The 17543-nt window shown below is 37.8% G+C and overlaps 2 protein-coding genes across 2 annotated transcripts in view; both read left to right on the top strand.

Moving 5' to 3' along the window:
* The first annotated feature begins 2156 nt into the window (after nucleotides 1–2156).
* LOC149487385 (uncharacterized) lies at nucleotides 2157–3889 on the top strand. The gene has a single exon (XM_089697160.1). It carries the CDS (start codon nucleotides 2157–2159, stop codon nucleotides 3576–3578), a length of 1422 nt encoding a protein of 473 aa, XP_089553286.1. The 3' UTR covers nucleotides 3579–3889.
* Nucleotides 3890–11990: 8101 nt separating this feature from the next.
* chn (zinc finger transcriptional factor charlatan) overlaps nucleotides 11991–17543 on the top strand; it is a 49416-nt gene continuing 43863 nt past the window's right edge. The window contains exon 1 of the mRNA XM_089697649.1: nucleotides 11991–12468. The gene's annotated coding sequence lies outside the window, so the exon portion shown is untranslated. The remainder of the gene's footprint in view (nucleotides 12469–17543) is intronic.

Genomic DNA, 17543 nt, shown 5'->3' with positions numbered 1-17543 from the left:
ATCACACACCACACCACACAAGTACTGACTGGACACGGTGGATTCGCCTTCTACTTGAACAGATTCAAGCTGAAGGAGAATCCATCGTGCCTGTGTCAGCCCGGAGTCGACGAGACGGTTTCTCACCTGTTGCTCGAGTGTCCGATTTTTGCAAGAGATAGATATGTTATTGAGCAAAAATTGGGCATCGCGATGACGGGTGAGAATCTGCCCGCGGCCCTGGGGGACAAAATGAGGAATGAATTTCTGGAATATTGTAAGTACATTGTTGGGGTGGTAAACAAAAGAAACTGTGATAAGCTGTGATGTTAGGGTTAAGTTTAGGATAGTTGTGCCGTGATAATTTGTATATTTATTTGTATTGGTTTTATTTTTATTGTAATCTTTGAATTGTAAATTTTAATGTGATCTTTAATTATTGTATTTTATTATTATTTTGAAAATTCTATTGTATATTGTAAATTCGTATTTTAAAATTTGATTGTTAACTTAACTTACTTAACTTAACTTAATTTACTTACTTACTTAATTAATCCTTTCAACAGCCCCCACCCGGCTGTCGGCCCCGCTAGACTCGTTCGTCTTACTATTAAAATAACTAAAGAGTAAATACTCAGAGAAAAAGAGATGCGGGTGCTTTTACAAAAAAAAAAACCCTAACCTAACCTAACTAACCTAACCTAACCTAACCTAACCTAACCTAACCTAACCTAACCTAACCTAACCTAACCTAACCTAACCTAACCTAACCTAACCTAACCTAACCTAACCTAACCTAACCTAACCTAACCTAACCTAACCTAACCTAACCTAACCTAACCTAACCTAACCTAACCTAACCTAACCTAACCTAACCTAACCTAACCTAACCTAACCTAACCTAACCTAACCTAACCTAACCTAACCTAACCTAACCTAACCTAACCTAACCTAACCTAACCTAACCTAACCTAACCTAACCTAACCTAACCTAACCTAACCTAACCTAACCTAACCTAACCTAACCTAACCTAACCTAACCTAACCTAACCTAACCTAACCTAACCTAACCTAACCTAACCTAACCTAACCTAACCTAACCTAACCTAACCTAACCTAACCTAACCTAACCTAACCTAACCTAACCTAACCTAACCTAACCTAACCTAACCTAACCTAACCTAACCTAACCTAACCTAACCTAACCTAACCTAACCTAACCTAACCTAACCTAACCTAACCTAACCTAACCTAACCTAACCTAACCTAACCTAACCTAACCTAACCTAACCTAACCTAACCTAACCTAACCTAACCTAACCTAACCTAACCTAACCTAACCTAACCTAACCTAACCTAACCTAACCTAACCTAACCTAACCTAACCTAACCTAACCTAACCTAACCTAACCTAACCTAACCTAACCTAACCTAACCTAACCTAACCTAACCTAACCTAACCTAACCTAACCTAACCTAACCTAACCTAACCTAACCTAACCTAACCTAACCTAACCTAACCTAACCTAACCTAACCTAACCTAACCTAACCTAACCTAACCTAACCTAACCTAACCTAACCTAACCTAACCTAACCTAACCTAACCTAACCTAACCTAACCTAACCTAACCTAACCTAACCTAACCTAACCTAACCTAACCTAACCTAACCTAACCTAACCTAACCTAACCTAACCTAACCTAACCTAACCTAACCTAACCTAACCTAACCTAACCTAACCTAACCTAACCTAACCTAACCTAACCTAACCTAACCTAACCTAACCTAACCTAACCTAACCTAACCTAACCTAACCTAACCTAACCTAACCTAACCTAACCTAACCTAACCTAACCTAACCTAACCTAACCTAACCTAACCTAACCTAACCTAACCTAACCTAACCTAACCTAACCTAACCTAACCTAACCTAACCTAACCTAACCTAACCTAACCTAACCTAACCTAACCTAACCTAACCTAACCTAACCTAACCTAACCTAACCTAGTGTTGGTCTTTGAGGGGGATACGGCCCTTGAAATAGAAGGAAAAGCGAACCGTGTCCTAAACGTAATACACGAATGGGGTAAAGACAACAAATTAAATTTTGCACCACACAAAACTTGTGCCCTCCTTTCGACGAGGAGGTTAAAATATGACGTGCCGCGGCTCGCTATGGGGAGTGTGGAAATTAAATATTTTTCACATATAAAAATACTGGGCCTTACAATTGACAGCGGCCTTACTTTCAACGCCCACGTCGGGACGGTATGCCAAAAGGCAATCGCCCGGTATAAACTCTTGGCTAGGGCAGCCAGAGTTGGTTGGGGACTTAGCCCAGATATTATTAAGACTATTTATGTAGCTGTTATTGAACCGACTATTATGTATGCATCGGCAGCGTGGGCACCCACAGTGGAAAAGATGGGGGTCCAAAAAAGGCTGAACACCGTGCAACGGGGTTTCGCCCAAAAAATCTGCAGAGCATATCGGACCGTCTCCCTGAACTCAGCTATGCTGTTGGCTGGGATACTCCCCCTTGATCTCAGAATTCTCGAAGTCTCGAGATTATATGGGATCAAGAAGGGGGTGTCGCACCCAGCGTTGGGAGACAGGGAGGTGGAAAGAATGGCTCCGGCGATTGAGGACCCACATCCGGCAGAGCAGGAAGGGCTGGGGTTCGGGCTGGTGGACGAGGACTCGTATTCCGACGTGGCTAATAGCCACGTACATAGGATCTACACGGACGGCAGCAAGATTGAGGGTCGAGTCGGAGCCGCCCTTTCCGTATGGGAGGGGGAGGCCGAGACGAAGGCCGTCAAGCTTGCTTTGCCGCCGTATTGCACCGTCTACCAGGCCGAACTCCTAGCGCTCCAAAGAGCAGTAATTAGAGCCTGCAAGAGTGGAGTGTCGAAGGTCGGCATCTTCAGCGACTCCAGATCGGCCCTCCAGGCAGTCACACTCGGTTCCCCCCACCCCCTTGCTGTGCAAACAAGGGCGGCCCTCCGAAAAGCTGCTTCGCAGAGGCGGGAGGTCGCTCTGTTTTGGATCAAGGCGCACGCAGGGCTAAGGGGGAACGAAAGAGTGGACCAGTTAGCCAAGGAGGCCGCTCTGGGGTCGAAGAAGAAACCCGACTACGATCTGTGTCCTGTTTCATTCATCAAGCGTATCCTGAGACAGGATACGATCGGGGAATGGGACAGGAGATATGATGTGGGGGAGACGGCTGGAGGCACGAAGCTCTTTTTCCCAAGCGCTGCTGCTGCATACAAAATAGTTCGGAAAATAGACATCACACACCACACCACACAAGTACTGACTGGACACGGTGGATTCGCCTTCTACTTGAACAGATTCAAGCTGAAGGAGAATCCATCGTGCCTGTGTCAGCCCGGAGTCGACGAGACGGTTTCTCACCTGTTGCTCGAGTGTCCGATTTTTGCAAGAGATAGATATGTTATTGAGCAAAAATTGGGCATCGCGATGACGGGTGAGAATCTGCCCGCGGCCCTGGGGGACAAAATGAGGAATGAATTTCTGGAATATTGTAAGTACATTGTTGGGGTGGTAAACAAAAGAAACTGTGATAAGCTGTGATGTTAGGGTTAAGTTTAGGATAGTTGTGCCGTGATAATTTGTATATTTATTTGTATTGGTTTTATTTTTATTGTAATCTTTGAATTGTAAATTTTAATGTGATCTTTAATTATTGTATTTTATTATTATTTTGAAAATTCTATTGTATATTGTAAATTCGTATTTTAAAATTCGATTGTATTTTAATATTATGTGCCCATATTGTAAATAAAGAAAATTGTGTTTATTATTTGATTAAAGAAAAGAAATGTCTCTAGACTATACTCTAGAGAAAAAGCAGACAACACCCTGCGATGGCGGGTGCTTTTACAAAAAAAAAAAAACCTAACCTAACCTAACCTAACCTAACCTAACCTAACCTAACCTAACCTAACCTAACCTAACCTAACCTAACCTAACCTAACCTAACCTAACCTAACCTAACCTAACCTAACCTAACCTAACCTAACCTAACCTAACCTAACCTAACCTAACCTAACCTAACCTAACCTAACCTAACCTAACCTAACCTAACCTAACCTAACCTAACCTAACCTAACCTAACCTAACCTAACCTAACCTAACCTAACCTAACCTAACCTAACCTAACCTAACCTAACCTAACCTAACCTAACCTAACCTAACCTAACCTAACCTAACCTAACCTAACCTAACCTAACCTAACCTAACCTAACCTAACCTAACCTAACCTAACCTAACCTAACCTAACCTAACCTAACCTAACCTAACCTAACCTAACCTAACCTAACCTAACCTAACCTAACCTAACCTAACCTAACCTAACCTAACCTAACCTAACCTAACCTAACCTAACCTAACCTAACCTAACCTAACCTAACCTAACCTAACCTAACCTAACCTAACCTAACCTAACCTAACCTAACCTAACCTAACCTAACCTAACCTAACCTAACCTAACCTAACCTAACCTAACCTAACCTAACCTAACCTAACCTAACCTAACCTAACCTAACCTAACCTAACCTAACCTAACCTAACCTAACCTAACCTAACCTAACCTAACCTAACCTAACCTAACCTAACCTAACCTAACCTAACCTAACCTAACCTAACCTAACCTAACCTAACCTAACCTAACCTAACCTAACCTAACCTAACCTAACCTAACCTAACCTAACCTAACCTAACCTAACCTAACCTAACCTAACCTAACCTAACCTAACCTAACCTAACCTAACCTAACCTAACCTAACCTAACCTAACCTAACCTAACCTAACCTAACCTAACCTAACCTAACCTAACCTAACCTAACCTAACCTAACCTAACCTAACCTAACCTAACCTAACCTAACCTAACCTAACCTAACCTAACCTAACCTAACCTAACCTAACCTAACCTAACCTAACCTAACCTAACCTAACCTAACCTAACCTAACCTAACCTAACCTAACCTAACCTAACCTAACCTAACCTAACCTAACCTAACCTAACCTAACCTAACCTAACCTAACCTAACCTAACCTAACCTAACCTAACCTAACCTAACCTAACCTAACCTAACCTAACCTAACCTAACCTAGTGTTGGTCTTTGAGGGGGATACGGCCCTTGAAATAGAAGGAAAAGCGAACCGTGTCCTAAACGTAATACACGAATGGGGTAAAGACAACAAATTAAATTTTGCACCACACAAAACTTGTGCCCTCCTTTCGACGAGGAGGTTAAAATATGACGTGCCGCGGCTCGCTATGGGGAGTGTGGAAATTAAATATTTTTCACATATAAAAATACTGGGCCTTACAATTGACAGCGGCCTTACTTTCAACGCCCACGTCGGGACGGTATGCCAAAAGGCAATCGCCCGGTATAAACTCTTGGCTAGGGCAGCCAGAGTTGGTTGGGGACTTAGCCCAGATATTATTAAGACTATTTATGTAGCTGTTATTGAACCGACTATTATGTATGCATCGGCAGCGTGGGCACCCACAGTGGAAAAGATGGGGGTCCAAAAAAGGCTGAACACCGTGCAACGGGGTTTCGCCCAAAAAATCTGCAGAGCATATCGGACCGTCTCCCTGAACTCAGCTATGCTGTTGGCTGGGATACTCCCCCTTGATCTCAGAATTCTCGAAGTCTCGAGATTATATGGGATCAAGAAGGGGGTGTCGCACCCAGCGTTGGGAGACAGGGAGGTGGAAAGAATGGCTCCGGCGATTGAGGACCCACATCCGGCAGAGCAGGAAGGGCTGGGGTTCGGGCTGGTGGACGAGGACTCGTATTCCGACGTGGCTAATAGCCACGTACATAGGATCTACACGGACGGCAGCAAGATTGAGGGTCGAGTCGGAGCCGCCCTTTCCGTATGGGAGGGGGAGGCCGAGACGAAGGCCGTCAAGCTTGCTTTGCCGCCGTATTGCACCGTCTACCAGGCCGAACTCCTAGCGCTCCAAAGAGCAGTAATTAGAGCCTGCAAGAGTGGAGTGTCGAAGGTCGGCATCTTCAGCGACTCCAGATCGGCCCTCCAGGCAGTCACACTCGGTTCCCCCCACCCCCTTGCTGTGCAAACAAGGGCGGCCCTCCGAAAAGCTGCTTCGCAGAGGCGGGAGGTCGCTCTGTTTTGGATCAAGGCGCACGCAGGGCTAAGGGGGAACGAAAGAGTGGACCAGTTAGCCAAGGAGGCCGCTCTGGGGTCGAAGAAGAAACCCGACTACGATCTGTGTCCTGTTTCATTCGTCAAGCGTATCCTGAGACAGGATACGATCGGGGAATGGGACAGGAGATATGATGTGGGGGAGACGGCTGGAGGCACGAAGCTCTTTTTCCCAAGCGCTGCTGCTGCATACAAAATAGTACGGAAAATAGACATCACACACCACGCCACACAAGCACTGACTGGACACGGTGGATTCGCCTTCTACTTGAACAGATTCAAGCTGAAGGAGAATCCATCGTGCCTGTGTCAGCCCGGAGTCGACGAGACGGTTTCTCACCTGTTGCTCGAGTGTCCGATTTTTGCAAGAGATAGATATGTTATTGAGCAAAAATTGGGCATCGCGATGACGGGTGAGAATCTGCCCGCGGCCCTGGGGGATGAGACGAGAACTGAATTCTTGGAGTATTGTAAATACATTGTTGGGGTGGTTAACAAACGAAACTGTGATAAGCTGTGATGTTAGGGTTAAGTTTTATTGTTGTGCCGTACTATTTCAATTGTATTTTATTGTAATGTCTTAATTAATGTAAGTTTTAAATGTACTTTTAATTGTATTAATTTATTTTATTTTATTTTTTATTATTCAATTTAAATGTAATATTTAATTTTAGAATTTTATTATTAATTTAGTATATAATGTAAGTTTTTAAATGTAATATTTAATTTCAGAATTTTATTATTAATTTGGAAATGTTATTGTAAATTGTTAAATTGTATTTTTATTTTAAATTGCATTCATTTAGGCCTAATGTATTAATAAATAATAGTGTGGTAATTAATTGATTAAAAGCAAAACAAACATCTCTGGACAATATTCCAGAGGAAAGCACACAACACCCTGTGATGGCGGGTGCTTTTACAAAAAAAAAAAAAAAAAAAAAAAAAAAAAAAAAAAAACCTAACCTAACCTAACCTAACCTAACCTAACCTTACTTTAAAAGAAAAACTACCAAACTAACTAAAAGTTAGGTTAGGTTATTTTAACCTAACTTTTCTGTAATAGGTTAGTTTAGGTGAAGTTTCTACAAAACTTAGGTTAGTTTAGGTGAGGTTTCTGTAATAGTTAGGTTAAGTTTCTATAAAAGTTAACCTAACTATTACAGAAAAAGTTTCTATAAAAGTTAGGTTAGTGTAGGTTAGGTTGCTGAAAAAGTTAGGTTAGTGTAGCTGAGGTTTGTATAATAGTTAGGTTAGTTTTGGTGAGGTTTCCATTATAGTTAATTTAATGTACGTGAGGTTGCTGATAAAGTAAGGTTAGTTTTGGTGAGTTTTCTGTAATAGTTAGGTTAATTTTGGTTAGGTTTCTACAAAAGTTAAGTTAGTTTAGGTGAGGTTACTATAATAGTTAGGTTGGTTTAGGTTAGGTTGCTGAAAAGTTAGGTTAGTATTGGTGTGTTTTTTATAATAGTTAGGTTAGTTTTGGTTAAGTTTCTACAAAAGTTAGGTTAATTTAGGTTAGGTTAATGTCAAAGTTAGGTTAGTTTATGTTAGGTTAATGTCAAAGTTAGGTTAGTTTAGGTTAGGTTAATGTCAAAGTTAGGTTAGTTTTGGTTAAGTTACTGTCAAAGTTAGGTTAGTTTAGGTTAGGTTAATGTCAAAGTTAGGTTAGGTTTCAGCCCTGGTTAGGTTTCTTTCCTGGGTAAGTTTCCCTTATCAACTTAAAAAAAAAAAACAAAAAAAATTAGGTTTCTACAAAAGTTAGGTTAGTTTAGGAAAGGTTTGTATAGAAGTTAGGTTAGTGTAGGTGAGGTTGCTGAAAAACTTAGGTTACTGTAGGTGAGGTTGCTGAAAATTTTAGGTTACTGTAGGTGAGGTTGCTGAAAAACTTAGGTTAGTGTTGGTGAGGTTTCTATAATAGTTAGGTTAGTTTTGGTTAGCTTTCTACAAAAGTTAGGTTAGTTTAGGTTAGGTTAATGTCAAAGTTAGGTTAGTTTATGTTAGGTTAATGTCAAAGTTAGGTTAGTTTAGGTTAGGTTAAAGTCAAAGTTAGGTTAGTTTTGGTTAAGTTACTGTCAAAGTTAGGTTAGGTTAGGTTAGGTTAATGTCAAAGTTAGGTTAGGTTTCTGGCCTGGGTAGGTTTCTTTATAACAACTTAAAAAAAAAAAAAAAAAAAACAGGAACTTAAAATATTCCTGTTGCCTTTTGTAAGAGTCCAAATTAAAAAATTTTCAAATATTCTCCTTCAGTTATCATTTTTCTATTCAAAAAAAAATTTAAAAAAAATAGGTATAAAATTGTGCAAACCGAGTTGATGTGCCTAAGAGATGTGGACTGGGAGGGTGGGTGGGCGCTGCGTTTCGTTTTTCGCCGATTTCTCCTAAACCGGTGGGCCGATTTTTACAAATTTGGTATTAAATGAAAAGTCTTTTTGGGCCGCATCCCTGGACACCAAATTGATTGGGGTACATAGCCCAGTTCAATAGATATGAGAGGTGGCTCCCAACGTGATTTTCCTCGTTTTCTCCAAAACAGCTAAGCAAATCCTCATGAAATTGTTATCAAACGATAGATCTCGTTATTGCGCATCCGTAGACACTAAAATCGATAATATTTATTTACTGGTTCATTAATTATTCGAGGGAGAGATTTAGCGCTTTCGGAAGTGATTTTCCACTACTACTCCTCAGCGGGTGGATAAATTTTCACAATATTAATTTCAAATAAAAGTTCTTATTGATGCGCATCTATACATACCAAATTTAATGAAATTGAAGAAACGGTTAATAAAATATACGAGATAAGATTTTAACGCTAATCCGCACTATAAAACTCGGTTGAACAATAATTTTTATGTAGTTATTTTGTTATTTACTTTTATTTTTATTTTAGACACCCTGTCTAACACCATCTTTGAAGTGTTTTGGGTAAAAACAACAAAAACTTCACGTGCACAAATATAATAAAATAAAATAATGCTGTTTAAAATTTGTTATATTATGTAGTTAAATGTATTATATTATAATATAGAAATGTAAAAAAAATAAGTTTTAACTACCTTTTATAACTACTATCCTCCGCAAGCAGTAATTTACAAGAATAAAGAATAATAATAATTAATTTTTAAATATTATATTATGTCTTAAGTGTATCTAAAAGATAAAAAAAACACTACGAATCCACACAATACATCTAAATAGGGTATATAAATTATAATAATATCATCTGATGTCGATAATTCGCAGATAAACTAAAAAATAATAATTAGCATGCCCACCCGGGCTCGAACCTCGGACCTTTTGGGTGGGCTTTATAAATAAATAAATAAATAATGGCCTTGTTTCCAAATATAAACATTAATTTCATTATATCTATCGGTAATCATAATAATACGCATAAATAGATAAAAATTAATTTAAGGTAGAATTTATTTTAATCATCATTTCTATAGTATTGTCCTAAAAATGGCTTAATGGAGTGTTCACGACAGATCGTTCGATTACGTAGTATATTATTATTAGTCTGTGGTTCGATATAATAAATATTACTTAGTCTGTGATATTACTTGAGTAAGGTGATAATAGATGGCGGTAATTTATTTTTATTATTTCTGTATCGCACTATAATAATTATTTTTTTCTCGAGTCCATATATTGAAGGGTCTATTTAACAGATAACTCCGAAATTAATCTGGAACACAAATTTGGTAATCGGTTGGGAATAAATTGGTTGTCGTTGATGTTGGTTGTTCTTGGTCGTATGGTCTCTCGTGACTCGTTCTCACTTCTCAGCGTTCTGCTCGCTGATCAATTAATTGATTAATTGATTGATAAATTAAAATCAATTAATTAATTAAATAATTAGGTAATTCAGAAATAAATAATTTATTTGTTTATTTCTGAATTATGAAATTTTAAAAATTGCGATTGCAACCCCGGATGTAAATAAATACATCCTGCAATCATGCCGCCGCCGAGCGTGCCGCCGCGCGCTGCCGCAGCGACGCGCGACTCGTCCGCGCGCACTGGGCCGCAGGGTCTATTTATAATAGTCAGTCGGTTGCCGCTCTTGAAATGGGCCTGGACGCCATTTACGAAGTAGGTAACTATTTACTAATCTGTGCCATTGCCGCTTCCGGCCAGGCCGCAATTGTGGCCCGTTCAACAGCAACTGGCCGGCTTCCTGTGTTGGTGTCGGAACCTCAGTCAGGAGCCGGCGATGAATCGTTCCTGTCAAGCCCACTGACGTTGTCGCCGGCCCAATCCACCGAATCCGTATCCTCAATTACTCGCTCACTCACACCGAGTCGTCAACAGGCCCCGGCTTGCGCCGCCACACCCACGCCGGGCACTTTGAAGCGCGCCGCACGGGTATTCCTGTGGGACGCTTTCCCTCACCTCCCCATAGAGTAGGAGAGAAAACTCTCACAGCGTCCCCGCCTCCTCCGCTGAACATGCCGATGATGTCATCGGGCTCTCCTATGGAGATCGGGACAACCGGCCCTACATACGCGAGCATGGCCGCGTCCCAAAAATCCCCAGCGCTCTCACCCTCCACCTCCTCTGCTGCCGTTGCGCCCGCCGCGACTAACACTAACCTTATTACGACTGCGACCATCACTGCAGCCTCTGCCTCCATCTCTACTGCTGCCGGCGCCACAAATGCCGCGCCTCCCACCAACCATTTTTTTCTCTTAAAAGCTCCCCCCCTCCCACTTCCCGAACTCGGATTGACCGTAATTTATTTTTCCTTTTATTTTTATCATATTCCCCTCCTTTTCTAATGGGTTTCATCCTACTGCGATTTTATATTGTTTCAAAAATTATCTGCTCTGGTCTAATTCAACAACTTTAGTCCATTGAAAAGGCTTAATCTTGCGTTTTTTAGAGGACGCAATTTTATTTTTTGGATGTGTAGGGGGGGTCAGTGTGAAGCTAAAACCAAGTTTGTGGGGTCGCCACCCTTGTCCCACGGCCGCCATCTTTAACGCTCAATATTTTGATAGTGTTAGGTATACACTATCAAAATATTTCATTATGTGTATGTCGTGGCCATATCGTAGATTTGCTCATTTCATGAAATGGCCAATTTAGTTTGGCCAGATCGTTAAATTGTCAACGTTTCACGATTTGGTCATCCACATTTGGCCGGATCGTCGATCTGGCCAAACGTGGATGGCCATTTCACGAAATGCGACCATTTTTGTTTCTTTTTTAAAAAGCGATTCGCTTCTGGCACTCGCCGGCCGCTGCCGCGGCACGCTCGTTTTGCTCGCTCGGCTCGTGCGTTGTTTATTACAGTCTAACCTAACCTAACCTAACTGTTTTCTATTGAAAAAACCATTCGCTTCTGGTATTCGCCGCGGCCGGCGCTACCGCGGCACTAACTTAAATGACAATAAACAAGTTCTTAAAATATTCTGAATTTTTTAATGTTTTATGGACTTTCTAAGATATTTTATACGATCTGGCCAATTGTCGATGACCAAATCGTGAAACGTTGACGATTTAACGATCTGGCCAAACTATGTTGGCCATTTCATGAAATGAGCAAATCTACGATATGGCCACGACATGTACATAGTGTACATAATATTATTATAAAGTTAATAACGATTGCAAATAAAATGGCTATTATTATTGTTAGCATTTTGTTAATCTACAATTTTACGAACTAATGTCTAGTATTTAATCTGTGCTAATGTTAACATCTGTGATTCTATGTTTGTTCTTATGTTGGTTCTATGCTGAGATGTTGATCGTATGTTGATTGTTGATTTAAAATTTAAATATGGCGGCATTCGAATGTAAACTGTCAAGGATTAACGTTGTGCTAAAAAAATAATAATTAGTAGTTAAATAGGTACAAAGTTTGTGAGTATTATTCATCGAGATATCTCGGTGAAGATAATTGGTTAACTACAATGGTTGTGAGTATTAAGTATTCATCGGCAAATTCCGGAGAATCTCATTATGAGCTCTGAAGAAACCTTTCAAAGAATTATTACCAACGATATAAATATAATATAGGTATAAAGGGCTAAGGAGGTAGGTATAGGAGAATACAAGTCTACGTATTGGCACGTTAAATTCGTGTCAAATGGCCCGACTTTAGTCAGTCGCTCCGGAAGCGTCGTTGTACTCGGTCGCGTCTTGTCAACTCTCGTCTCGTGTGTGCAAGCAAAACCAATCGAAGAAGTACTTACTTGTTTGTGTGATGAGATTCTGCACAAAGTATTCGACAAAGATTTCTAAAAGTCAAGGGATCACTTATTACCTGTAAGTATTACTGTTTATCTTGCTGTTTATTTGATAATTATTAAATAGTTATATTTCGTAAAAAACAATGTCAAATCACTTTTGTCATTATCCGAAAGCGTAGATAAGAACGCAGGATCTATTATAATACACAAATGTTATATTATCTATTATTAATATTATGGTAACAAAACATCAAGTTTTAAATTAAATAACCTTTTTAATTTTCCGATAGTAGGAATACAAAAAAATAATTATTAATATTTGATTGTTCGTATGTGTCAGAGCACAATAGCAAAAAAGCCCGAAAATTGTATTTTTTCATGTACCAAATAATACCTATAATAATAAGGAAAAATGTAAATGGAAACGGTACACCCCCACAGCCCACTAAACGGATTTTGATGATACTTTTTAGAGAGAGATGCACACGTAGGTACCTTATATTATTAACCAGAATAACATATATGACGTAATAAAGTATAGAAAATATACTTGCTTTTGCTCTCGGGTTGAAACCTAGCTAGTTCAGTGAAAAATAATTAAGTACCTAGGTATTCTCATACTAGGGTCATTGCGCCTGTTCGCGTCCACTTAGTGCAGTTGGAAAGTTTGAAGGAGAAAATAAAAATGTTCCAGAACAAATTTCAACGCAACATTTATGTAACGTGTTCATTACATAGTCTATTTTAAGATAATTTACTTTCAATTGTGTTGGAAATATCATGTGGTTTTTATTTATCTATACAAATAGCAGAATTAGGCGTTTTACCCAGTTCGCGTCCAAAAATTCCAGTTTGCATCCACCCGTGGACCAGTTCGCGTCCACCAGCTTAGAAAAGGAATTAAGAGTGTATTGGGTGATATTTTATCAGATAAATGCAAATAAAAATTAGATTTTAATAAATTATTTATCTATACTAATATTATAAAGAGGAAAAGTTTGTAATTATGTAAGTATGTATGTATGTATGGTTTTCACGCATAAACTACTGGACCGATTTCAAAAATTCTTTCACCATTAGAAAGCTGCATCTTCACTGAGCAACATAGGCTATATTGCATTTTCAAAAAAATTAGAGATCCTTACCAAAAATGCAATAATGTAACCCAAGGTGTAAAAAATTCCTTAATAAAAATGCTGTCATCGCGTGCGCTGCGGAATCTATTGAAGATAGAACAAAAAAATGTTCTATGGTATTATAGGATGGATCAATATCTACAAGAAAGTCCGCGATACCATATGTCCATCTTCAGTAGTTATGTTACTACAACAACTTTTTTACGTTTTCAAAGTAAATAGAAGTGCCGACAGTAATCAAACCATGTTATCCATACACATAATATATTAATCCTTATCCCATTAAATGATGTTTTATTATAGACTGTTTCAATACCAGCAAAATACTTTTTAAATAAAAAAAATTGAATATTCCATTCAAAAGATATAACGAATTTTTAAAAGTGTCAATCTACAGAAAATAGTAGGTATAATGAGCAGGCGAAGTGCGGGACGGGGTGAAGGTGATTTTCATGTGATTAAAAATTAAACCTATAGTCCGACCTATAGTAGACTTTTCACTGTCACGATATCGCTATCTATGCGGGTGAAACCGCAGGTCATTGCTAGTTTACGAATATAGTTAAGTATTTAATAAAAACCGGCCAAATGCGAGTGGGACTCGCACACTGAGGGTTCCGTATTAACCTGTTTTTTTTTCATATGTTTTAAGTGTAAATGATTATTTTTTCAATGTTTCCCTTATTTGTGCTATAAGACATTGCTTCGTACCAAACTTCAAGTGTCTGTGTTCACGTAAAGTACCCTGTAGGGCTGTAGGTTTTGATTCCCTTGCGAATGTCGAAATTTGCGAAAATTTGCAGCATAAACGACCGGAAGGAAGTTAGCGCGGAAAGTTTATTTTTTTTAATTATTAATATCTCAAAAAATTGCTCCTTAAATGCTCCATCAGAATCTGTAATTGCTCCACTTCTACAATTATTAGTTTATTTATAATTAATTTAAAAAAAAATCCAAATACTGAAAACTTGATTTCCCTATAGAATGAAAAATATTCACTTTTCATAAAAATTTTTTTTGCAAAAAAATTGCTCCCGATTTGCTCTATCAATTACAAAAAAAAATTATTTAATTTTGATAATTTTTACAATAGTTGACTGAAAAACTATGTTTACATAGTAAACTACTGCGCTGTGACGTCATTAATTATTGCTGTTGCGACGCATAAGGGCCATATTTACATGTATCAGCACTGCAGCGATATCTGTAGACCTTAATGTTTATGTTTTCTTATTTATATTATTTACTAGATTTCTGCCCGCCGCTTCGCCCGCGTTTTCAAAGGAAAACCCGCATAGTTCCCGCAAACGATAGCAACTTGACACCGAAAGATGAAACAAGCGACTGAAACACAAATTAATTAAAAATTACTTGAAGTTTTAATAATACGAATAAACGTAATATGCGAGTTTGGGGATGGGTAGGGAAATGTTTATAAACATACCTATGATAAGAATGATTTTAAATACATAATAATATCTGTTTCTTTCAACTTTTGCTAGATGAAACTCAATAATTAATTTATGTAATAAGTAAAATTTTTATGTAAAACCTATTGTCAAAAATAATTCTTTATATAATTATAAAGAATTATTAATTATACTCTAGTGAAAAATTTCCAGGTGATTATATGTATAAAAGTAGGGCTCAATTTTTTTCGCGAACCCTACTTCTAAATAATTACCACTCTTCAATAATTTAAAACTCCTTGACTGAATCCCTTCACACCCTGAAATAAAAAGTGCATATTAATTTTTCTTATAGTAAACAGAAATTCAAATTCAATTATTAATACCAATTCAATACTTTGATGATGATTGACAGTAGAAATATTTATTAATTGTTCATTATTATTGAATAAAATAGTACATACTTACACTTGTTATTCAATAATTGTTGACGCAATCACTATCCATACTAATATTATAAATGCGAAAGTAACTGTCTGTCTGTCTGTTACTCAATCACGCCTAAACTACTGAACCAATTTTCATGAAATTTGGTATGGAGATATTTTGATACCCGAGAAAGGACATAGGCTATCTCGAGAAAATGACGCAATCCCGGAAATCCCACGGGAACGGGAACTATGAGGGCTTTTCTTTGACTGCGCGGGCGAAGCCGCGGGCGGAAATCTAGTAAATAATATAAATAATAAAACATAAACATTAAGGTCTTAATAGATATCGCTGCAGTGCTGATACGTGTAAATACCTATGACCCTTATGCGTCGCAACGACAATAATTGATGACGTCACAGCGCAGTAGTACTATACAAACATAGTTTTTCAGTTAATCATTGTAAAAATTATCAAAATTAAATAATTTTTTTCTTGTAATTGATAGAGCAAATCGGGAGCAATTTTTTTGCAAAAAAATTTTCTATGAAAAGTTAATATTTTTCATTCTATAGGGAAATCAAGTTTTCAGTATTTGGATTTTTTTTTAAATTTATTATAAATAAACTAATAATTATAGAAGTGGAGCAATTACAGATTCTGATGAAGCATTTAAGGAGCAATTTTTTGAGATATTAATAATTAAAAAAAAATAAACTTTCTGCGCTAACTTCCTTCCGGTGCATAAACGGCTGTATCTTTTGATTGCTTTGGCTTATAAGTTTGATTTTTTTCACGGCTTCAAGGGACCGTAGACTTGAGTATTCAATATAAATTTCAGCTTTATACCTCCACGCGTTACTGAGTAAAAGGGTCTTGACAGAAAGACAGACCGGCAGACGGATATCAAAGTGATCCTACAAGGATTCCGGTTTTTCCTTTTGAGGTTCGGAACCCTAAAATCAACATTATTATTAATATCATTCACTGTAAGGAATCTGGAAAAACTTATTTATATTTATCTTCTCATCATTAATAGAACTAAAAATTAACAAAAAACAAAGTTACGTTATGTAAATAAATAATAATCATTTCTATTAAGATTACCTACCTACCCTATTTTTTAGTTTCTAATGAATTAAATTTCTTTTGACGTGATAACGTCTTTAAAATCGTTTTAGTCGGGTGACATGTTCAGAAACTTGTGTCACACCAAAACCTCACGAGCGCGATCGCAGGTATAACGAGAGAGAGACGGACCGATCTCCCGTCTCATCTCGAGCGCTGCCACTGCATTATGTTATCACGTAAACGATCGTAAACCTACTTTACAAACAACCAATTTTTTTGTTTATATTATTTTCTTAACCACAGACTTATTGACTCTCATTCTCAAAGATACTAGTCTCATTCTTAGAATACCCATTTTAAAATGACAAAATAGCATAAAAATTTGCTAATTTGAATGAAAATTTAAATTATCAACTTGTAGTCTTAGTCAAAAATTTACAATCTATTTTAAATTACATATTTTAACAAACAATTCATTGCTACGTAATGAAAAACAATGTGGACGCAATATGTTCTATTGTTATGCACTATAGGTATAGTTTGCGCCCACCGTGGACGCAAAATGGAAGTTGTAAAAATTCGGTGTAGTAATTCGCGTCCACCTTATTTTAGCTATTAATTGTAAAAGAAATAAGCTGATTTAGAATCCATACTATTCCATGTTTCGTTAGCAAAGTAAAGAAACAGTTACATATTCAAAAATTCACATTTAATAATAAGATACTTACCGTCAAATGCAACGCTGCGCACTATTTTTTTCTCAAAATCCCGCGCGTTGCTCTCTCGTTTAATAGCCAAAATTAAATATTTTTTTTAAATAGGATAGGCGGTGCGCAGGCATATTTTGAATATGTGTGCATGTCTCTTATACATTGAGGTATTATCGGAAATTTTTTTTATTACAATTTTACTTAAAGTATACTTATTTTCGTGAATTTTCTAAAAGATGTCAGCAAAATGGACGCGAATAGGCATGTGGACGCGAACAGGCGCACCGCGCAATGACCCTAGTTAGCTGCGCCACGCGGTTTCAACCGCGTAAATAAGTTTTTCCTTTAAATCTAATATTCCTCTGCGAATATCAGTATAGTATTATCACAGTATTA

This window comes from Colias philodice, chromosome 7 (genome assembly GCF_061535455.1).
Source record: "Colias philodice isolate Cphi_HAF_F1 chromosome 7, ilColPhil1 Martin Lab GWU primary, whole genome shotgun sequence".
Classification (NCBI taxonomy): Eukaryota; Metazoa; Arthropoda; class Insecta; order Lepidoptera; family Pieridae; genus Colias; species Colias philodice.
The sequence above is the reverse complement of the archived record's forward strand: the minus strand, read 5'-3'. Positions and strand labels throughout refer to the sequence as shown.